Genomic DNA, 17,226 nt, shown 5'->3' on the forward strand with positions numbered 1-17,226 from the left:
TTTTCCCGAAGCGTCGCCGCCGTTCCGGCAGAGCTCCGATTCACCCACGTGTGGGCTGCTGCTGCTGCCGCCGCCGCTTTTGATGCTGCTGCTGTTGTTGTTTGTGCTGTTGCTGCTGTTGTTTGTGCTGTTGCTGCTGTTTCTGTTGCTGCTGTTACTGCTGCTGCCATTGCTGATGCTGTTCCTCTTGTTGCTGCGGCTGCTGTTGTTGCTGCTCTTGTTACTGTTGCTGTTGTTGTTGCTGCTGCTGTTGTTGCTGCTGATGTTGCTGCTGCTGGTGTTGTTGCTGCTGCTGGTGTTGCTGCCACTGCTGTTGTGACTGCTTCTGCTGTTGCTGCTGCTGTTGCTGTTGTTGCTGCTGCTGTTATTGCTGCTATTGTTGCTGCTGTTGTTGTTGCTGCTGTTGTTGTTACTGCTGATGTTGCTGCTGCTGCTGGTGTTGTTGCTGCTGCTGTTGTTGCTGCTGTTGTTGTTACTGCTGATGTTGCTGCTGCTGCTGGTGTTGTTGCTGCTGCTGTTGTTGCTGCTGTTGCAGATGTTGTTGCTGCTGCTGCCACTGCTGTTGTTGTGACTGCTTCTGCTGTTGCTGCTGCTACTGTTGCTGCTGCTGATGATTATCATGCTTCCGTAGCGTTTTACTATTACAGCTGCTCCTATTGATGCTAACATTGCTCCTGGTGCTGTCGCTACTGCTGGTGTTACTGCTGCTGTTGATGCTGCTGCTGCCCATGCCACGTGAATGATGGCCATTCACAGCGTGGGGTGCTGCTGGGAGTAACAAGGAGCAGGAGGAGGGTTATTCGCTCGCCCGCACCACCGTCTCCACCACCTCTTGGCATCCTCGCATCATCCTCCCATCCTCATTTGACTGAAGCCGTAACCCCCCAACCCTAACCCCCTGCCCCCCCCACACCTTTTAACCCGTTCAGAGTTCACAAGAGAAACTGACGGTGCTGGTTGGCGCAGAAACAAAAATAACACGCTACCCTCGAGCGTGTAGAGATGCAGATTGCGTCATATCTGCGTTTTTATCGTTTCTCAAAGGAAATGATGGTGTCTTCTTGGTTCTTTCGGTAAAGTCACGTAGAAGGAAAATAATAAAATAATAAAAATAAAACATAATAAAATCATTCTCACGACGTTTCGGCCACAACGCAAGCAGCCGTCTTCAGGTGGAGAACAGGTCTGTCGAGAAGGCAGAGTCTGAAATGTTCTCCTGTTCTCCACCTGAAGACGGCTGCTTGCGTTGTGGCCGAAACGTCGTGAGAATTATTTTATTATGTTTTATTGTTATTATTTTATTATTTTCCTTCTACGTGACTTTACCGAAAGAACCAAGAAGACGAATCCCTGCAGTCACTAAAGCTTTAAATCGAGAAATGATGGTGGTTTATAATTGCGTGACGTTTCGGGCAATGGCCCTTTTTCAGGCGGAGCAGAGCTCTAGAAATATTGCAGGAGAGCGGCCATTCACGAGGGGCCTAATGTTGGCTCTCGGCATGTAGCGTAGCAACAAGCGAGTTTGTGCCAATGGTCCAGCTGGTCCTATGGAACAGTTAAGTCCAATACCGTATAACTATACACTCGGTAACATGTTATTAATCTCTCCAAATTGGGACAGCTAACTCCAAGACAATACGACTACACACTCGGTAACATGTTATTAATCTCTGCCAAGTTGGAACAGCTAAGTCCAAAACAATACAACTGCACACTCGGTACAATCTTATCAATCTCTCTCCACTTTGAAGCGGAGTCAGGATGTGCTGAACGCATGGACGAGGGTGTCAGTGGCAGCTGGGCTACGGAAATGGCGGAGGATGTTGTGCGGTTGGAGGTGTGAGGTCCCGCAGAGCTGAGATGCTCGGGGAGAGAACGAGAGCTCTGAAGGCAGCTCGCCCCTTCGATCTGGCGCTTGGTTGATAATAATCGTGAGGATAAATGATGGTGAATGCGTTTTAAATTAATCCAGGAGTCCTGCATTAAGAAGTTTGGCGAGTTCCATTCGGCGTATGGGAGGCTAACAGAGAACCACAGGGTAAACTCACCGAGCAAACGAGGGGATAACACTCAAAGCTCCGCACAGATGGATTCATTCCACGGCTGAATCCACCTGATTCAGCTGTGAGCCGAATCCGTCGCAGCACTGGCATCTTGTGACCACGTAGCAGCCCCACGCCTGCAACACCTGGCATGCACTGGTGGTCACCCATCCCGATAGAGGCGTAGCTAGGGGGGGCGGGGCAGGGGGGTACATGTGTCCCCGGGCGCCAAGGTAAAGGGGCGCCAAAATGAGGCTTACGACGTTACATTATAACTTATTGCGGAGGACGCGACAGCCTGAAACTACCGCACAAATCTACACCTCAACCTAAAAGTTTATATATCCCGCCACACACAGCCTACATGTCATGTAATTACATTTTGGTATGTGATTAAACGGGGGGGGGGGGGGCGCCAATTTTATAGTTCGTCCCCGGGCACAAAATATCCTAGCTACGCCACTGCATCCCGAGCACTAAGCAGGCTCAGCTCTGGTTAGCATCCTCGATCCGACGAAATCCGGGCACGTTCCGGGTGATTTGGCGGTAGGCATTAAAGATAATTCAACCCGTCGTGGCAGCATCAACGGCAGCATTGCTTCCACCGCTGCTCACGGCTTGTGCCACTGTGAGCGAAATCCTTTGGGCTCCCAATACGTGTGGCGTACATTGAACGCGGTTTCATTCGCGTTCGTAAAATGTGCAGGATGAAAATTTGCCTTAATGAAACCGCGAAAGCGGCTGCTGTGACTGTATATGTGTATATCTATCATGTGCACCGTTGCTGTGACTGTGTGTGTGTGTGTGTATATCATGTGCGCCACTGCTGTGAATGTGTGTGTATATCTATCATGTGCACCGCTGCTGTACCGCGGTTGAGCTTGGCTCCAATGTCTTGGCTGCGGTTATCGCTGGCAGTGCCCATGCCCGGCCCCCACCCATTCCACCCCCGCTTTTGTGCGACCCTACCCCGCACCCCCTGCTTTTTGCGCCCCCTCTCTCCCGAGGGATTTTGTGTGGGGTCACGCGTTCAGACGCTCGGTTATACGAGGCAGCTCCGGCCTCGTAATGCTGCGTCGGTTAGAGATCCCTTTACGATCCACGGCATATTTGAGTCCTTCAGCCGCAGCTGCGTGAGAGACGTTTGACGGAGTCTTGTCCTGCAGTGTGTTGGTGCCACGCTGGCGAGATGTTAGCTACCTCGCCTGGTATACAGGAGGTCGTGGGTTCGATCCCGACCTTGACGCCTGTATATTTGAAGTTTGCATGTTCTCCCTGTGGTCACTTGGATTTTTCTCCGGGTCCTCCGGTTTCTCCCTGCACATTTCGAAACATGCATTTCGAGTATTTCGCTGCTGCTATAAATTTCCACGCGATAAGCCACTTGGTGGAGCTGATCGTCAGTGGCCAGGGAGCTTCTGTAAAAAAAAAAAGAGCTACGTTGCTCAGTGAGCCTTACCTGGTAGAATAAAATTGGCTGATCGTAGAATTTTTTTTAGTTTATTGTATTTTTATATCATGGTGGTGGGGAGGGAGGGCTTTCATCCATCAGCTGGCGACACGGTGCCTGATATCGTTGCGCGGTTTTCTTCCGATTCAACACGTTTGAATTCAGATATATTTTTGCTCGAGGCCCACTGTCCGACGTAGGTTCGTTTCCCCCCCTGCCGCTCTCCTGCCGCTCTTTGCTTGCCAGCGTTGCATCTGCGCGGCGGCCGATGCGCCGCGCCGTTTCTCAGCGGCGCCACGAAGCAACCGGGGAAACGTCACGGGGTCCAGCGGCGTGAACAATTCGCCCGGCGCCTGCGCGCGAGCCGACATCGTCGTCGCTCCATCGCCGCGAGGCGCGTCACCTCCGGGCCCTCTCGCCATTTAATTGCACGGCGGTTGTTACCGACGGGCAAGCTCGCGTCAAGTTCATGTATTAGGTATAGCCCTTTGAGCCATTCGGCTCTTGAATCGGGTGCAACAGCAACAAACAAAAAAAACTAAAACATGAACAAAAAAACATCTTTAAGTTAATATGTGACTGAGTGCAAGCAGAAAATCCAAGAAAAGACAGCAAAATATTGCAGAAAAAACACCATACACCAACGCTGTGTGCATAAATCCCAGTGGGATGCAAGTCAAACAACAACAACAACCACAAGACAACTTAGAATAAGGCCATCAGTCTAACTCTGTACTACAACAAACAAACATGGCTAAACCAATACACTTTTCGAAATCACCAAAATAAAGCCATGAAAGCAATGAAACAGTGATCATAGGAACTGTGATGGAATTTTCACAATAAATAACATAAACAACATGTACTACCAAAACCCTGCAGCCATAGCTGGCTGCATGAGTCACTCCACAACAGCAGGAGCATCATTCGGAGTATTATAACTTTTCAATGCACCTTTAAGATCAGCACACTAAATCAAAACACAGGTCATACTTTGCAGTGATCATCCGGAGCGAAACATTTTATTTTAGGCCACTGAATAGCACTGGCAGCTAGGGGTGTACAACTCATCTAGAGCAGTTTTGAGTGAAGACCTCATAGGTAGTGATTCAAGTTGCAGTGTTTATTGGCAACAGCATTCCAGACCCAATGCATTGCGACGGCCGCGTGTCTAAGGGTGCACCGAAATAGCAGCGGTGGACACCTGTGGGTTTTATAATGAAAAGTGGGATGCAAGAATCTGTCAGGGCCACTGATGATGCCCTATCCCCCGTGGCCTGCGGAAGGTCGCCGCGTACCAGGCCAGGTACATTTACATTTAAATTCCAGCCTCTAGGCAACCTCGTAACGGCTCATTTCACTCTCCTCCTTCTGAGCCCCTCGGCGATTCGATAAATTTGTCCGATTCCAAGGTCAGAGTTCGAACCATGAACACAGTATTATTATTACAATTGTGGTGATTGTAGTGGCTGTAGCGGTCACTATGAACACTTTACGGAGTTTGAAATGTCGATTCTTACTCGCATGGTTCTGCGATGTCACAATACATCTGACCCCTGCACATGAACTCGCCTTCTTGCTCCAGCTCCACAGTAGTCGTACTCTCAGGGTCACGTTTCCTCCTTTGGCTGCCATTCCATTCCCGGTCATATCCATCGGCCCATTTAGTGACGCGTCCTGGCCAATTCCACTTTCATAAATTATCAATGCGATGTCTCGTATGCATGTTGAACTTCTTTCGCACCGTACGTAGCCAACCATACTAATCGGTACCCGTTTAAAGCTGAGTCGACATAGGGGAGACCCAGGACTGGCACAGATGTTCTTCACTGATGTTGGCCATGAGCGAGAATCGAACTCGGGTCACCGGGTTCATGAGCGTAGCTCACAAGCTGCTGCTGCACTCTCACGCTCTCCACTTTGTCTCTGCCCAAAACACAAAGATCCCCCATATAGCCTTAACAGGCTGTTTTTGGGAAAGTGCGGTTAGCGAGCACCTATGAAGGCCAGCACGGCACACAAGGGGGTGTAGGTGGCCAACACCACGCCCCAGTGACGATGTTTACACATCGCACCAGGTACTCATTTGAGGCTGCGTCGACCTAGGGGAGGCCCGGGACCGGATAATCGTCACTGGTGTTGGCCATGGGCGGGAATCGAACTCGGGTCGCCGAGTTTTATAGCGCAGCACAGCTAACCCTTGCACCCCCGATCCCCACACGTGCACACGCGCACGCACACACGCACGCACACGCAGGCGCTTCTCTACTTCATCCACGTGATGGACCACGTGGCGTCACGCGACTACATCCTCGTCTACTTCCACACGCTAACGAGCGAGGCCAATCAGCCCGACGCCGCCTTCCTCCGCACCGTCTACAACACCGTGGACTTGAAGTAAGCGGCGCCCGTCGGGGAGATGGAGGCGGTGGGGGGGGGGGGGGTGGTGGGGGAGCGGGGGGAAATGGCACTCCGATCAGCCAGTCGACCGCGGTGCGATCGGTCCAAGAACTTGCCCGGTAGAGTCTCTGTTGTGCCCACTCGTTCTCCACCCGACTCAGCCAGTCAAGTCGTCTCGTGAACAAGTGTGCCTGTGTGTTGCCACTTCAGCCATGCCGGCGTGTTGGAGAGAAATTCGCAGCATTTTTAAAATTTTGTATTACGTCCCTGTGGTAGCTACCGCCAGCATCATCAGGCAGTGGCCAGAAATCTGCCCGATGGTAACTGGCTCTATCTACCAGTGAAACACCATGCCATATGGTTAGGAATTAGGAAGTTCCACCACTGGCGAAGGGCTAAAGATGGGTTTTTATGTGAGTCTGTGGGTCGCTATGTCAATCTATGCATTTTATGTGAATCTCTTGAGTGTCTATGTAAGGCTTTGGGGTTCCATGTAAGCCTGTGGATATCTATGCGAGTCTTTAGGTCATCTCTATGTACGGTTGTGAGTCTCGGTGAAACTATGGGTCTCTAAACTAAAAACCATGGGTCTGTGTGCTTGAATTTGGATCTGTCTCATGTTTGATTTGTGTGTGTGGACAAATTTTCACTTATGGTGAGCGGTAGTGTAGCAGTTAGCACGCTGCACTATGAAGTCAGCGACCCGAGTTCGATTCCCACTCACAGCCAACACCAGAACCGGTCCTGGGCCTCCCCTAGGTCGACTCGGCCTCAAATGTGCACCTGGTGCAATGTGTAACCATCGCTACTCGGGAGACGAGGGCGGACGTACGTGGTGCTGGCCACCCACCCCTAATGCGTCGTGCAGGCCTTCATCGATGCTTGCAGCACTTGCCTCGGACGTACGTGGTGCTGGCCACCCACCCCCTAATGCGTCGTGCAGGCCTTCATCGATGCTTGCAGCACTTGCCTCAACAGTCTTCCAAGGCTGTACGGAGAAACTTTATATTTGTGTGGGCAAGTCCATGGTAACGAGGCCAACTGCAGCCGTATTCAGCTGCCGTGGGCTCCGTGCTGTAATTCTGTTACCATGGGATTGGCCCCCCTGGGCACACCGTCGAGCTAATTCTTTAGTGAAATCCTACGATATAATAGGCCAATTAAAAATAATGACGGGTTTTTTTTTGTTTGTTTTTGCCGTGACTTAGACGAAAGAAAGATATTGGTGTTTCAGCCGACTGGCTTTTTTTTTCAGGAAACGCACAGGTTTTTACAGCAAGATATACATATATATATTTAGTTACACAGACGTCTATCAAACTGCTGCACTGCGGTGTAACGGGCGGCACGCTTCGCTTGCGACCCAGAGGTCGTCGGTTCCACCTCCTGGCGCGGCCGGTGAAACGGCGGTGTCGGGTTTCTTAAATCGTCCACCTGTCCGTACCCCCTCTCCCGCCCAGCGGTCCACCCGGCGGCGTTATGAATGGGTTCCACCACTGCGAGAGTTGATTGGCGGTGGGGTAAAACGCGGGCACTCCTCGCCTCTCCCAAGACGTCCGGCCAGCGTGGAAGAGTAGGCCCTTTGCCACGGCAGCTCCCAGGCTATGGAACGCTTTGCCTTTCGCAATAAGATGATCGGAGTCGTTTGAGCTACGTCTGTCTAGAAAACTCCCCTCTTTAAATTGCCCCACCCAGTTCTGCATTGCAGGTTCTGTTTATTTTCTGCTTTCCATACTCGGGGTGCGTTGGGATTCATACAGACGAAATGAGCCTCTTTGCAAATGTAATATATTGTATCTATGGGGACCTTTTTTGCCCAGTATCAAAATAATAAAAAAATAAGAATAGGCTTAACTTTTCTGTGGAAATAAAAACTGGTGTGTTAAGATGTTCGAACACCAAACAGACACGCCAACGACAAGGCATCGAGTGTGCGTGAACCACAACGTACCTGTGGAAGAAACATGCAAACAAACATGCTCTGACAGTGGATTACAATGATGGTGCATATTCTTATTTGTCCACTTTATTTGATTATTTGTCACAGCGCCATGAGAAAGAAATTTAAACCTTTTTGCCAAGGCTCGGCATCCGTCCGTGGCGAGCCGCATCTGAGCCGATCCTAGGTCGGCCCTTCCACCGACCCGCACGGACCACCGTGGCGAAGTACGGTTAGAGTGACCTCGTATAACAGTCACGGAAGCCTCCATCCAGCAGTGGATTGACGAGTGTTGTGAATCATGAATGGGGGAAAAGAAACTTTTTTTTTTTGCTTCGTGCGACAGCCACGTGTGACTTTAATTATCGAGGTCCTCGCACCGGTTTGAGGTGGAGGGCCCCACACGGTTTCGGAATTCGCGAGCACTTCTTCCACGTTCCCCGCCGGGTCTCGGCAAGCACTGTAAGACGGACGTCGCCGTCCATTTAAGAGGAAGCCGCTAAGCCCCGGCGCCGGGAGAAACGTTTGCCGCGTTACTAAATAAAGACCTCGCCGCGAGCCAAGGCCCGACCCGGGCCAGCGCGTTTTACTTTGGCCGCCGGCTGCCGCTTGTTTGCAGAACAGATTAGGTGCTAGCGGCGGTGCACATGCGGGGAGCAACGGCGTGCGGGGCATGCCGTACCGCCAGCGTGGACGTTCCCACCCCCTCTCCCGGCCAGACACCGATTGGGAACGTTTGGAAAAATCCCAATCCGCTGCTGCTACCGCTACTGCCGCCTTATTCATGGAGGGGGGGAGGGGGGGCCACCCTGCCCACTCCCCCTCGCTGCCCCCTCTCCCCCCCCCTCCCCTACTGTGCATTGGCACGTCCATCGCCTACACACGATCCGCGGGCTGGGGGGGGGGAATTACTTCGATAAGGGAATGTTTGCGTCACCGGAGGAGGAGGAGGAGGAGGCGGCGGCGGGGAGAATGGAAATGTTTGCGTGACGTTATATTGCCAGAGGTCACAGCTACCAACGCACGTACGTCTGAATCGACGTAGACATTTTGAAATGCAGTTTGCTTGCTGGAGCCGTGCACTTTATATTGCGAGAGGACATCGCTTGCAAAGTAGACATCTGAATAAATTAATAACTGCCCTTTTTGTAAAGAATTGTCAAAAGGTGGCATAACCTCACATATCTTGATTTGCATCTCGACTGTGAAGGTAGCTTGACTACAGTATTGTGAACTGGAGTATTGTGATTCTTTTTTTATCCTTCTCTTTCTCTAGTCCGATTTAGCTTATCCAGTGTCGTGTCATGAAACAGACATTTCCATTCATAATGCAAAGAGAAAGTGTCACATCACCCTGTGCAAGAGAACGGCTTCTGGAAGGTGATATTGCAGAACTACTTCTGAGTTACGTAGAAGGGAAATAATAAAATATAAATAATTAAACATAATAATAAAATAATTCTCACGACGTTTCGGCCACAACGCAAGCAGCCGTTCTCAGGTGAAGAACAGGTCTGTCGCTGTCTTTCCGACAGACCTGTTCTTCACCTGAGGACGGCCGCTTGCGTTGTGGCCGAAACGTCGTGAAAATTATTTTATTATGTTTTATTTTTATTATTTTATAATTTCCCTTCTACGTGACTTTACCGAAAGAACCAAGAAGATGAATCCCTGCAGTCACGAAAGCTTTAAATCGAAATTTACTTCTGAGTTCCTTGAATTGCATCTTATCCACGCAAGGACGATGCTTTGAAAGCCACATGGAGCTCACAAGAAGTCACAAACACCACGCGCAGTAGATCCCTGGCTTCGATCTCCCGCGAAGCTTAAGGGGGGCCACAATCTTTGTTGATCACGTCAAGTAGCATAAACCGTCATCACGCGTGCTTCGGTGATCTTCGCAGTGGCGGCTTTGGTCTGGCCATCGAACAAAGACGGTCGCCGTTTCGCGTGCTTTCGGGTCCACTTCTGCGGCCATCTGAAAAGCTCTTCCGATATCAGGAGGCCACCGGAGCTATGGAATTTTAAGTGTAGCTTGGAAACGAATTTCTTTCGAACTGCTTTTTGTGTTTAAGTTTGTTGTCCTTCCCCTGCACCTGTGATTACACTGGTCAACACACTTTTTCTGGCATAAGGTAATCCGACGGTTTTTAATGTAATTTTGGGGTGCTGATTCCAAATGTGGCATCAGTTTTTGTCTATCACATCAGGTTTTTGAGATATCAAATATTGCATTTTCAATAAAAACTGCAGAAGAAAAATATTAAATAAATGTGGATATTTACATAAAATTATATTATAAACACACTATAGTAAAAATACGGCACCATATTTTAACACTAAAGCAGTCACTGACTCGCAACAACTTGCAATCATAAGTGACAGAGTTAATTTTGGGTAAAATCAATGAAAATGGGGTATGCCGATAGCATTTGGAATCAGTACCCTGAAATTAGTCTAAAACAGCTGCAAAAGTCCAGGCCAGAAAAAAATGTTTTTTCTGTTGACCAGTGTTAGCAACTGCATCCGCTGCACAAAGATACCTAACAACTCAACGCCCGATTCGTCATCACAGTGATGCACCACTCCGCTATTACTGACGCAATTAGAGTTGTTACTTCACATCAACATCGGCCACGTGAAGAACGTGGGACGATCACCTACATTAGCAGCGCATGTGAGAAGATACATGACAATCGCCATGACAATCAATCCAATGAACGAGGCATCCACAGAGCGAGACATTTTCAGAACCCGACGAGTTAAAGCCGAGATGCTTGACACGATTGTATTTTGCGCGGTAACCCGTGACGGGGCTGAAGGGTGCCGACTCGCTACACTTGTGAGATCCCGGTCGGTTTAATCACAGGAGGCCTGAAAGCCGAATTGAAACCCAGGGTCTCGGCGTCGGCGCCTCCGGCGTGTTATTATTCCGCCGCACCTCTCGGCCACCCCCCCCATGTTTGTGCGCTTCTCAGGCGAGAATGTCCAAGCGCGTGATTGATAGCCGGTCACCGCAATTGGGTCGCTCCGCATTTAAATGTAGGCCGCCCTGCCTGATGCAAACAAATGGCACACGCCCTGAGATTGCTCAAATTTTGCCAGAACGAATATCCGGTGCTGGCCAAGGGCTCAGCCCCCACCCCCGCCCCCCCTCCCCCCCACCTGCGTGTCACGGAATCACGTTGACTGATGGACGGTGGCCGACCTTGCGTTAATTTGGCCGGGAGGTCGTGCGTACGTACGCACGCACGTTTAAGCGAGGGCGCTGGGGTGACAAACAGGTGTGTCACGTGGCGCGAGCAAAATCAAAACAAGGGGCGAAACAAAGCGGGAGAGAGGCACCCTTCAGAGACTACCTCCTGGACGTGCGACAGCGCCGCCTTTATATTTTGAGAATTAACAACACATTCATCTCGCCGAAATCAATGAGCACAATTTAAACAATGTCAGCGCCTGACACGGAGAATTATAGCCTTCAGCTCCCAGCGTTAACCCCTTCCGCTTTGCCCGGTTCGTGACACACCCGCCCGCTGGGTTTGACGACGCGCGGCGAACGTGATGGACCCCACCGGGAGATCCCTGCTCCTTGCGGTCCCCTCTCAGCCACTCTCCAGCGTTGCCTGCGACTCTCCGCTACCCTTGCCCATCTTCCTGTCGATCTCCAATCAAGCCCAGGCCCCCCCCCTCCACCCTCCCGCTGGACAATCGCACTACGCCCCAGGGTTATGATTTGTTATTATTTCTGGGTTTCCCCCCCCCCCCTCCCTCTCTCCTGGTACCGAACTTGACCAAATATATTTTTTTCACAGCCCCCACCCCCCCACCCTCCTCCCCCCACCTTACTCTCCTTGTCGTGCGATAAATGCGAGCGCGGAGGGCAAGTGGCCGACAGCAGCCGTCTGGAGCCGAATGTTCCCCCCTCCGTTACGATAACGTGCGGTGACTCAGGGTGTCTCTGTCAGACCTTGTTTGGGGAGGCAAGTCTCAACCGGAAGCTCCTGTCCCTGCCGGGAGTGGGGTGGGGGGTTGGGGTGGTCGGCCTGCACTGTTGCTGTGCACCCATGAGAGGTAAAGGCGCAGCCCTGCAATCGCTTACTCATGCCGCTGCTGGCGGAAGGCGCCTCCGCTCGAGACCCCCTCCAGGGAGGTTTGAGGCCTCCTCTTCCGCGCTTGGGAGAATTAGGAGCCACCCACATTATACAAACAAAGACACACACACACGACTAACCTGCCAACGACTAATTGTGCTGGAGAACCCATTTATTTTATACCGTTGATTGGACAGGAGGCGGTGGAGGTGTGTGGGCTCCTAGAGATGGAATCGAACTGGCGACCACCGGTTTGCTCGTCCGGCATGTTGAGCATCACCCCGCTGTACCGGTGATTCACTCTTCACGTTTCCCCAATCCCGTGGGCGTGAGAATGCACGGTTGTGCATAGGCGCCCCGCGCTACCACGAGGACGCACGTCGGGCTAGCGGCGGTGCGTGCGTGCGACGCGCGGGTCTTTTTATTGAAATTTTTTTTTTTTACGAGAAGCGTTTAGATTTTTTTTTTCTCCTCGTTCAGGTATAAAAATAGGAGAGCGCTCGCGTGGGAAAACCGAATTGGTTATGAATGATCGCACGGGCGATTTCAGACCTGGTAAACACGTGCGACAGAAAAGAAAAACCACACGTACGCTCCATTCTGATTTATCTCACCCTGCTGCTGCGGCTAACGTTTGGCGTAGATACAACGCTCGCGCCCGGCCCCGTTGTCGATCCACTGCTGGATGCACCGTGAGGGCTAAACCTACGCCCGCGTCGGTTCACGAGGGTTATTTTGACCATACTTCACCACGCGGCGTTGGCGATGGCTGGTGGTTGCGTAGACGTGGAAGCGTGGCGGTACAGTACAACATGATGTTTTGCCTCACCGCCCAACACGTAGCCCCCCCTTCCCCTCCTGTAAACCCGATGGCAGCCTGCGTGCGCGCGACTGTCGCCCCCCCTCCTTCCGAGCACTATCCAGGCCCCTGACCCTGACGTATCCTGCGAGATTCTGCCGAGATTGATTTGGTCCCCGTAAGCGCATTACTCACCGTTACCGTGAACGAACGAGCTTGCCGATTTTGGGGGGGAAATTACGATCTGACGACGAGCGTTCAGCGTTGCCGACGCGAATGTACGCAAGCGTCGGAGAAGCTCCGCTTGCAGGAACGGTTCCCCTCGATGGCAAGCGTCTGACCGTTGTTCATTCGCGAGCTGCACCGTGGCCGTGATGATCTGCCACGCTACCCGTGTCATTATAATTTCCTCGGCATTGGCGGCGGTCTCAAGTTTCTCCGCGCGGCTTTCGCCAGGTGCCGTTTGCGGCTCGCCGCTTGTCGTTTTACAACTTCGGGAGGCCCCGTGTTCAGCAACCGATATATATCTATATTTTTGTTACACTTGCCCAGCTCACTCTGTGGTCTCATACATTTTTAATGCTGTTTTACTCCCCCGCCTTTAGTGAGTGCGACAATGCAATTAGTTAATATTAGTTAATATGCACAGAAGCGGGATGATTCCCAATGCGGGAGGATCAAGAGCGGCGATGGCGAGCATGTCTGTAGGTACGTATGTTGAACATCTTTCCTCCCGTACGTAGCCAACTGTGCTCATCGGAGGTGCGGGACGTCCGTAGCAAACAGAGACCACCTTGTGCCTTTAAAAAATTTGATTTAAATATCATTTATTTCTAACTGCTTTTCCTAATTAGTTTGTTTTCCCTCCACGCACCTCTGATTATCACGGTTGGCTACGCACGATACTAAAGAAACGCAAGCAGCCGTCCTCAGGTGAAGAACAGGTCTGTCGGGAAGACAGCGTCTGAATGAAACACCCCAGGCTTGGAGCTTATATTTAAGCTGGGTTGGAGGGGGAAGAGCGCCTTGACAAAAGAATTGGCATATCAAGAGGAATTTAACATATTTATGGGAAATGCAGATATGGGATTAGTACTGCTTGTGAAATGCGTAGGAGGTGGGCGGGGGGTTTCAAAGTCATATTATGCCCGTGCATTATGCAGGATTAGCAGCATCATTATATTTGGTTTTATTTTATTACTTTATTATTTCCTTTCTATGTGACTTTACCGAAAGAACCAAGAAGATGAATCCCTGCAGTCACAAAAGCTTTAAATCGAAAGGTACTAAAGAAGTTCAGCGTATATACGTACGTGCCAATCGTCGCATCTCGGCTTTTGCGATGGAGGCGGCTGTCACCAAAGAGGAGCTGTCAACGCTGTTTGAGAGCAGATTGATTGAAAGGTTTATATACCACAGAAAGATTAATCATTTTCAATCCATCATCATCGTGAGCAGTAGCAGCCATGGTTAATCCACTGCCCATTGAAGGCCTCCCCAAGATGCCTCCACCCCTCGTGATCCTGTGGTATAACAATCCGCCCCAGAACCTGTACGCGCGCTGAACTTTTTTTTAATCACATTAATTAGAACGTCAATAATGCCATTTGCTGTCGTGTCTTGTGATTATGAGATGTGATGGGGTGAGTGCTTTCGTCCGGCAGTGGATTGATCATGGCTAATGATTATGATAAATGCGATTTGTTTTTAGGCAGGAAAGCCTCACCCAGTGTCTAGGCTTTATCAGGAGGGGCTTACATTTATGTATATTTCCTCACTTAATTCTTGGCTCACAGAGATACCATGAACAAATTGCACCCGATAGATGTAAATTATTATCATTATATTGGAGATGTTTTAGTCGACTCCGTTCACGAGTGTCTCAGATGACTGCGTGACCCAACTCGGCAGAACCTGGAGAAAGCCCACCACGCAAGCGAACAGGGGGAATATTGAAAGTTTCATCGCAAATAAATTTGAGAATACATCGCTGTGTTTCCATCTCCGGACCACATCACAACACCAGGTATTCCCGTACCTACCAGATGCAACTCTGCTTAGCATCCCATATCTCTTGATGTAAGTTGCATAATTTATGTATGTTGAACTCGTTTCGCACCGTATGTAACTAACCGTGCTAATTGGAGGTGCGGTGCAAGAACAACAATCTAAACACAATAATCAGTTCTCAAGAAATGAGTTTTCAATCTAGATGATTTAAAAGTACAGAGTTCCAGTGGCTTCCCAATATCGGAAGGAAGAGCGTTCCAGACGGCCGCAGAAGCGTATCTGAAAGCGTGCGATGCGCGGACCGTCTTTGTTAGATGGCCAGCCGAAAGCCGCTGCTGCGAGGATGAGGGAGCACACGTGATGATGGTTTATGCTCCTTGATGAGATGAGCGAGGTTTTGGTGGTTCATTTGTGGCAAGCACTTTGTGTGTAATGAGTGCGACCTTTACAATGCATTCGTTCGGCGACCCGAAATTATTAAGAACAATTACTTGGTACGTTTGTCATTTGCGGAATTACGTAGCGCGCAAGCACAAATATCACAGAGTGCGTGTACGTGGTATATTTTTCCATTTTAAGGCAGTGCGAGTTTTTTTTCTAATTTCACTTAAAATAATTTAGTCACGTTTTTTTGACGGCAGCGTTGCCGTAGAAATCTCAAAAGAATGCCAAAACAGTGTGATGCGATGTGAGAAAAAAAAGTTTGGCTGGCTGGCTGGCACACGGGTGCGCAGATGCGCGCGGTCGTGATGTGCGAGGCTATAATGACGTTGCCTGGTTTCACAGACGAGGAGTATTGTCTGTAGGTATGGGGCAATGTTCCCGTGTGGTTTTACCCAATTTAATTATTTGAAACGTGACGCCGGCACGCATGGCCTACTCTCTTTGTATCCGATTGATAGGACGACGTTAAAATGCACCCGCGGAAGCAAACATAATAGGCGGCTGTATCGCGTAAGCCATCGGAAACACTCGAAGTGGCATCCTCTGCTGTTTTGTCGCAAGAATTGTGACCGGGTTAAGCCCCCCGATGGGACATTGCGGAGTCTGCGTTTGCACCCAAAGGCTCCATTGCCACATCCATCTTTAGGCTCTGCAAGCGACAGGCCAAGGATGGGAATTTCAGAGGGCAGATGACTCGTATTTTAATTCGCCACCGTCTCCCCACTCCCGGCCCCTGACAGGTTCACCCGGTCTGAGCGAGACGCGTCGGGAAGAGACGCGCATTGTCCGTGCCGCGTGGCCCCCCGCGTTGATTTCGCTATTGAAATCACCGACGGATATATTTGTCACCAACGTGTTTTGATTTCCTCTTTGTCCTGCACTGCCGGCCACCGGTCCAATGAGTGAAACTGGACCGGTGGCCGGTGGTGTGGAATAGAGGAACAAGTAATGTTTTAACAAGGTACAAAACCTCTTTTTTTCTTCTTTCTTTCATCGATGACGATGGGGGGCTGACTACTGCTGCCCATGAGATTAACGAGGCTGAACGAAGAAGCAGACTACGATGATTTAAGTTAAACAAGCTATTTAGTGGCGACTGCGTTGGCAGTAGCGCACAAGCACACAAATAACACAAAGTGCGTGTACGTAGTATATTGTTCCATTTTAAGGCAGTGTTCGTTTTTTTTCTAATTTCACTGAAGAGAATGTAGCGACGTTGTTTTTTACTGCAGTTTTACCGAGGAAATCCCAAAATGATCAATCTCAAAACAGCTTCATGCGATATGAGAAAAAAAGTTTTGCTGGCTGGTCTCTGGGTGAGTCTATAGATCTGTGTGAGTCGTTGGGACTCTTTGTGAGTCTGTGGGTCTCTGTGTGAGTCGTTGGGACTCTTTGTGAGTCTTTGAGTCTCTGGGTGAGTCTATGGGTCTCTGTGTGAGTCGTTGGGTCTGTGTGAGTCTGCAGGCCTCTGTATGTATGTAGTTGAACTTCTTTCGCATCATACGTAGCCAAGCGTGCTAATCAGAGGCCTCAATGTGTGTCTATTGGTCGCTGCGGGAGTCAATGGGTCTATGCATATGTCTATGAGTCTGTGGCTCTCTAGTCTCTAATCATCCTAGTAGCATCGTTTTTGTCTTTTCTCAAACATATGAGTCTCACCTCCGTGACCTCCAGAATTAGCCTCCCGCACAATCTCCTTCATCGGTGTATCATCAGTATTGTTATTCTACGCAAGCGTCAAAAACCGGGACTTACAATGTCCTGGAAAGTGCAGACTCAAGGACATATTTTTAGTTTTCTTCCACCGAAGACGTAACAGATTAGACAACCACCTCTAAGAGAGAATGATCCCGTGAACACCTGGACAGGTGGCAACCCCCCCACCCGCTGGCCCCCACCCTCCCCTCCAACCCTTCCACCTTCCTCGCCGTGAACTTAAAAGGACACGACCAGCGCCGGATTACCAGCGGCAGTCGTCAGCGGACGCGTCCGAGTGACGCTGCGGCACCTGCCCCGGTCCACCTTGCCTGAGCTGCTCGGGTTATTTATTT

At 50.3% G+C, this 17,226-nt stretch overlaps 1 protein-coding gene across 2 annotated transcripts in view; it reads left to right on the forward strand.

The window, feature by feature from the left end:
- Positions 1–17,226, forward strand: part of GDAP2 (ganglioside induced differentiation associated protein 2) — an 81,075-nt gene that overhangs the window by 50,022 nt on the left and 13,827 nt on the right. For both annotated transcript variants that reach the window (XM_061566772.1, XM_061566763.1), the window contains exon 8: positions 5,750–5,889. In XM_061566772.1, coding sequence (XP_061422756.1) covers positions 5,750–5,889 — 140 coding nt within the window. The remainder of the gene's footprint in view (positions 1–5,749; positions 5,890–17,226) is intronic.

This window comes from Lethenteron reissneri, chromosome 5 (genome assembly GCF_015708825.2).
Source record: "Lethenteron reissneri isolate LAM-NWPU_2019-01 chromosome 5, ASM1570882v1, whole genome shotgun sequence".
Taxonomy (NCBI): domain Eukaryota; kingdom Metazoa; phylum Chordata; class Hyperoartia; order Petromyzontiformes; family Petromyzontidae; genus Lethenteron; species Lethenteron reissneri.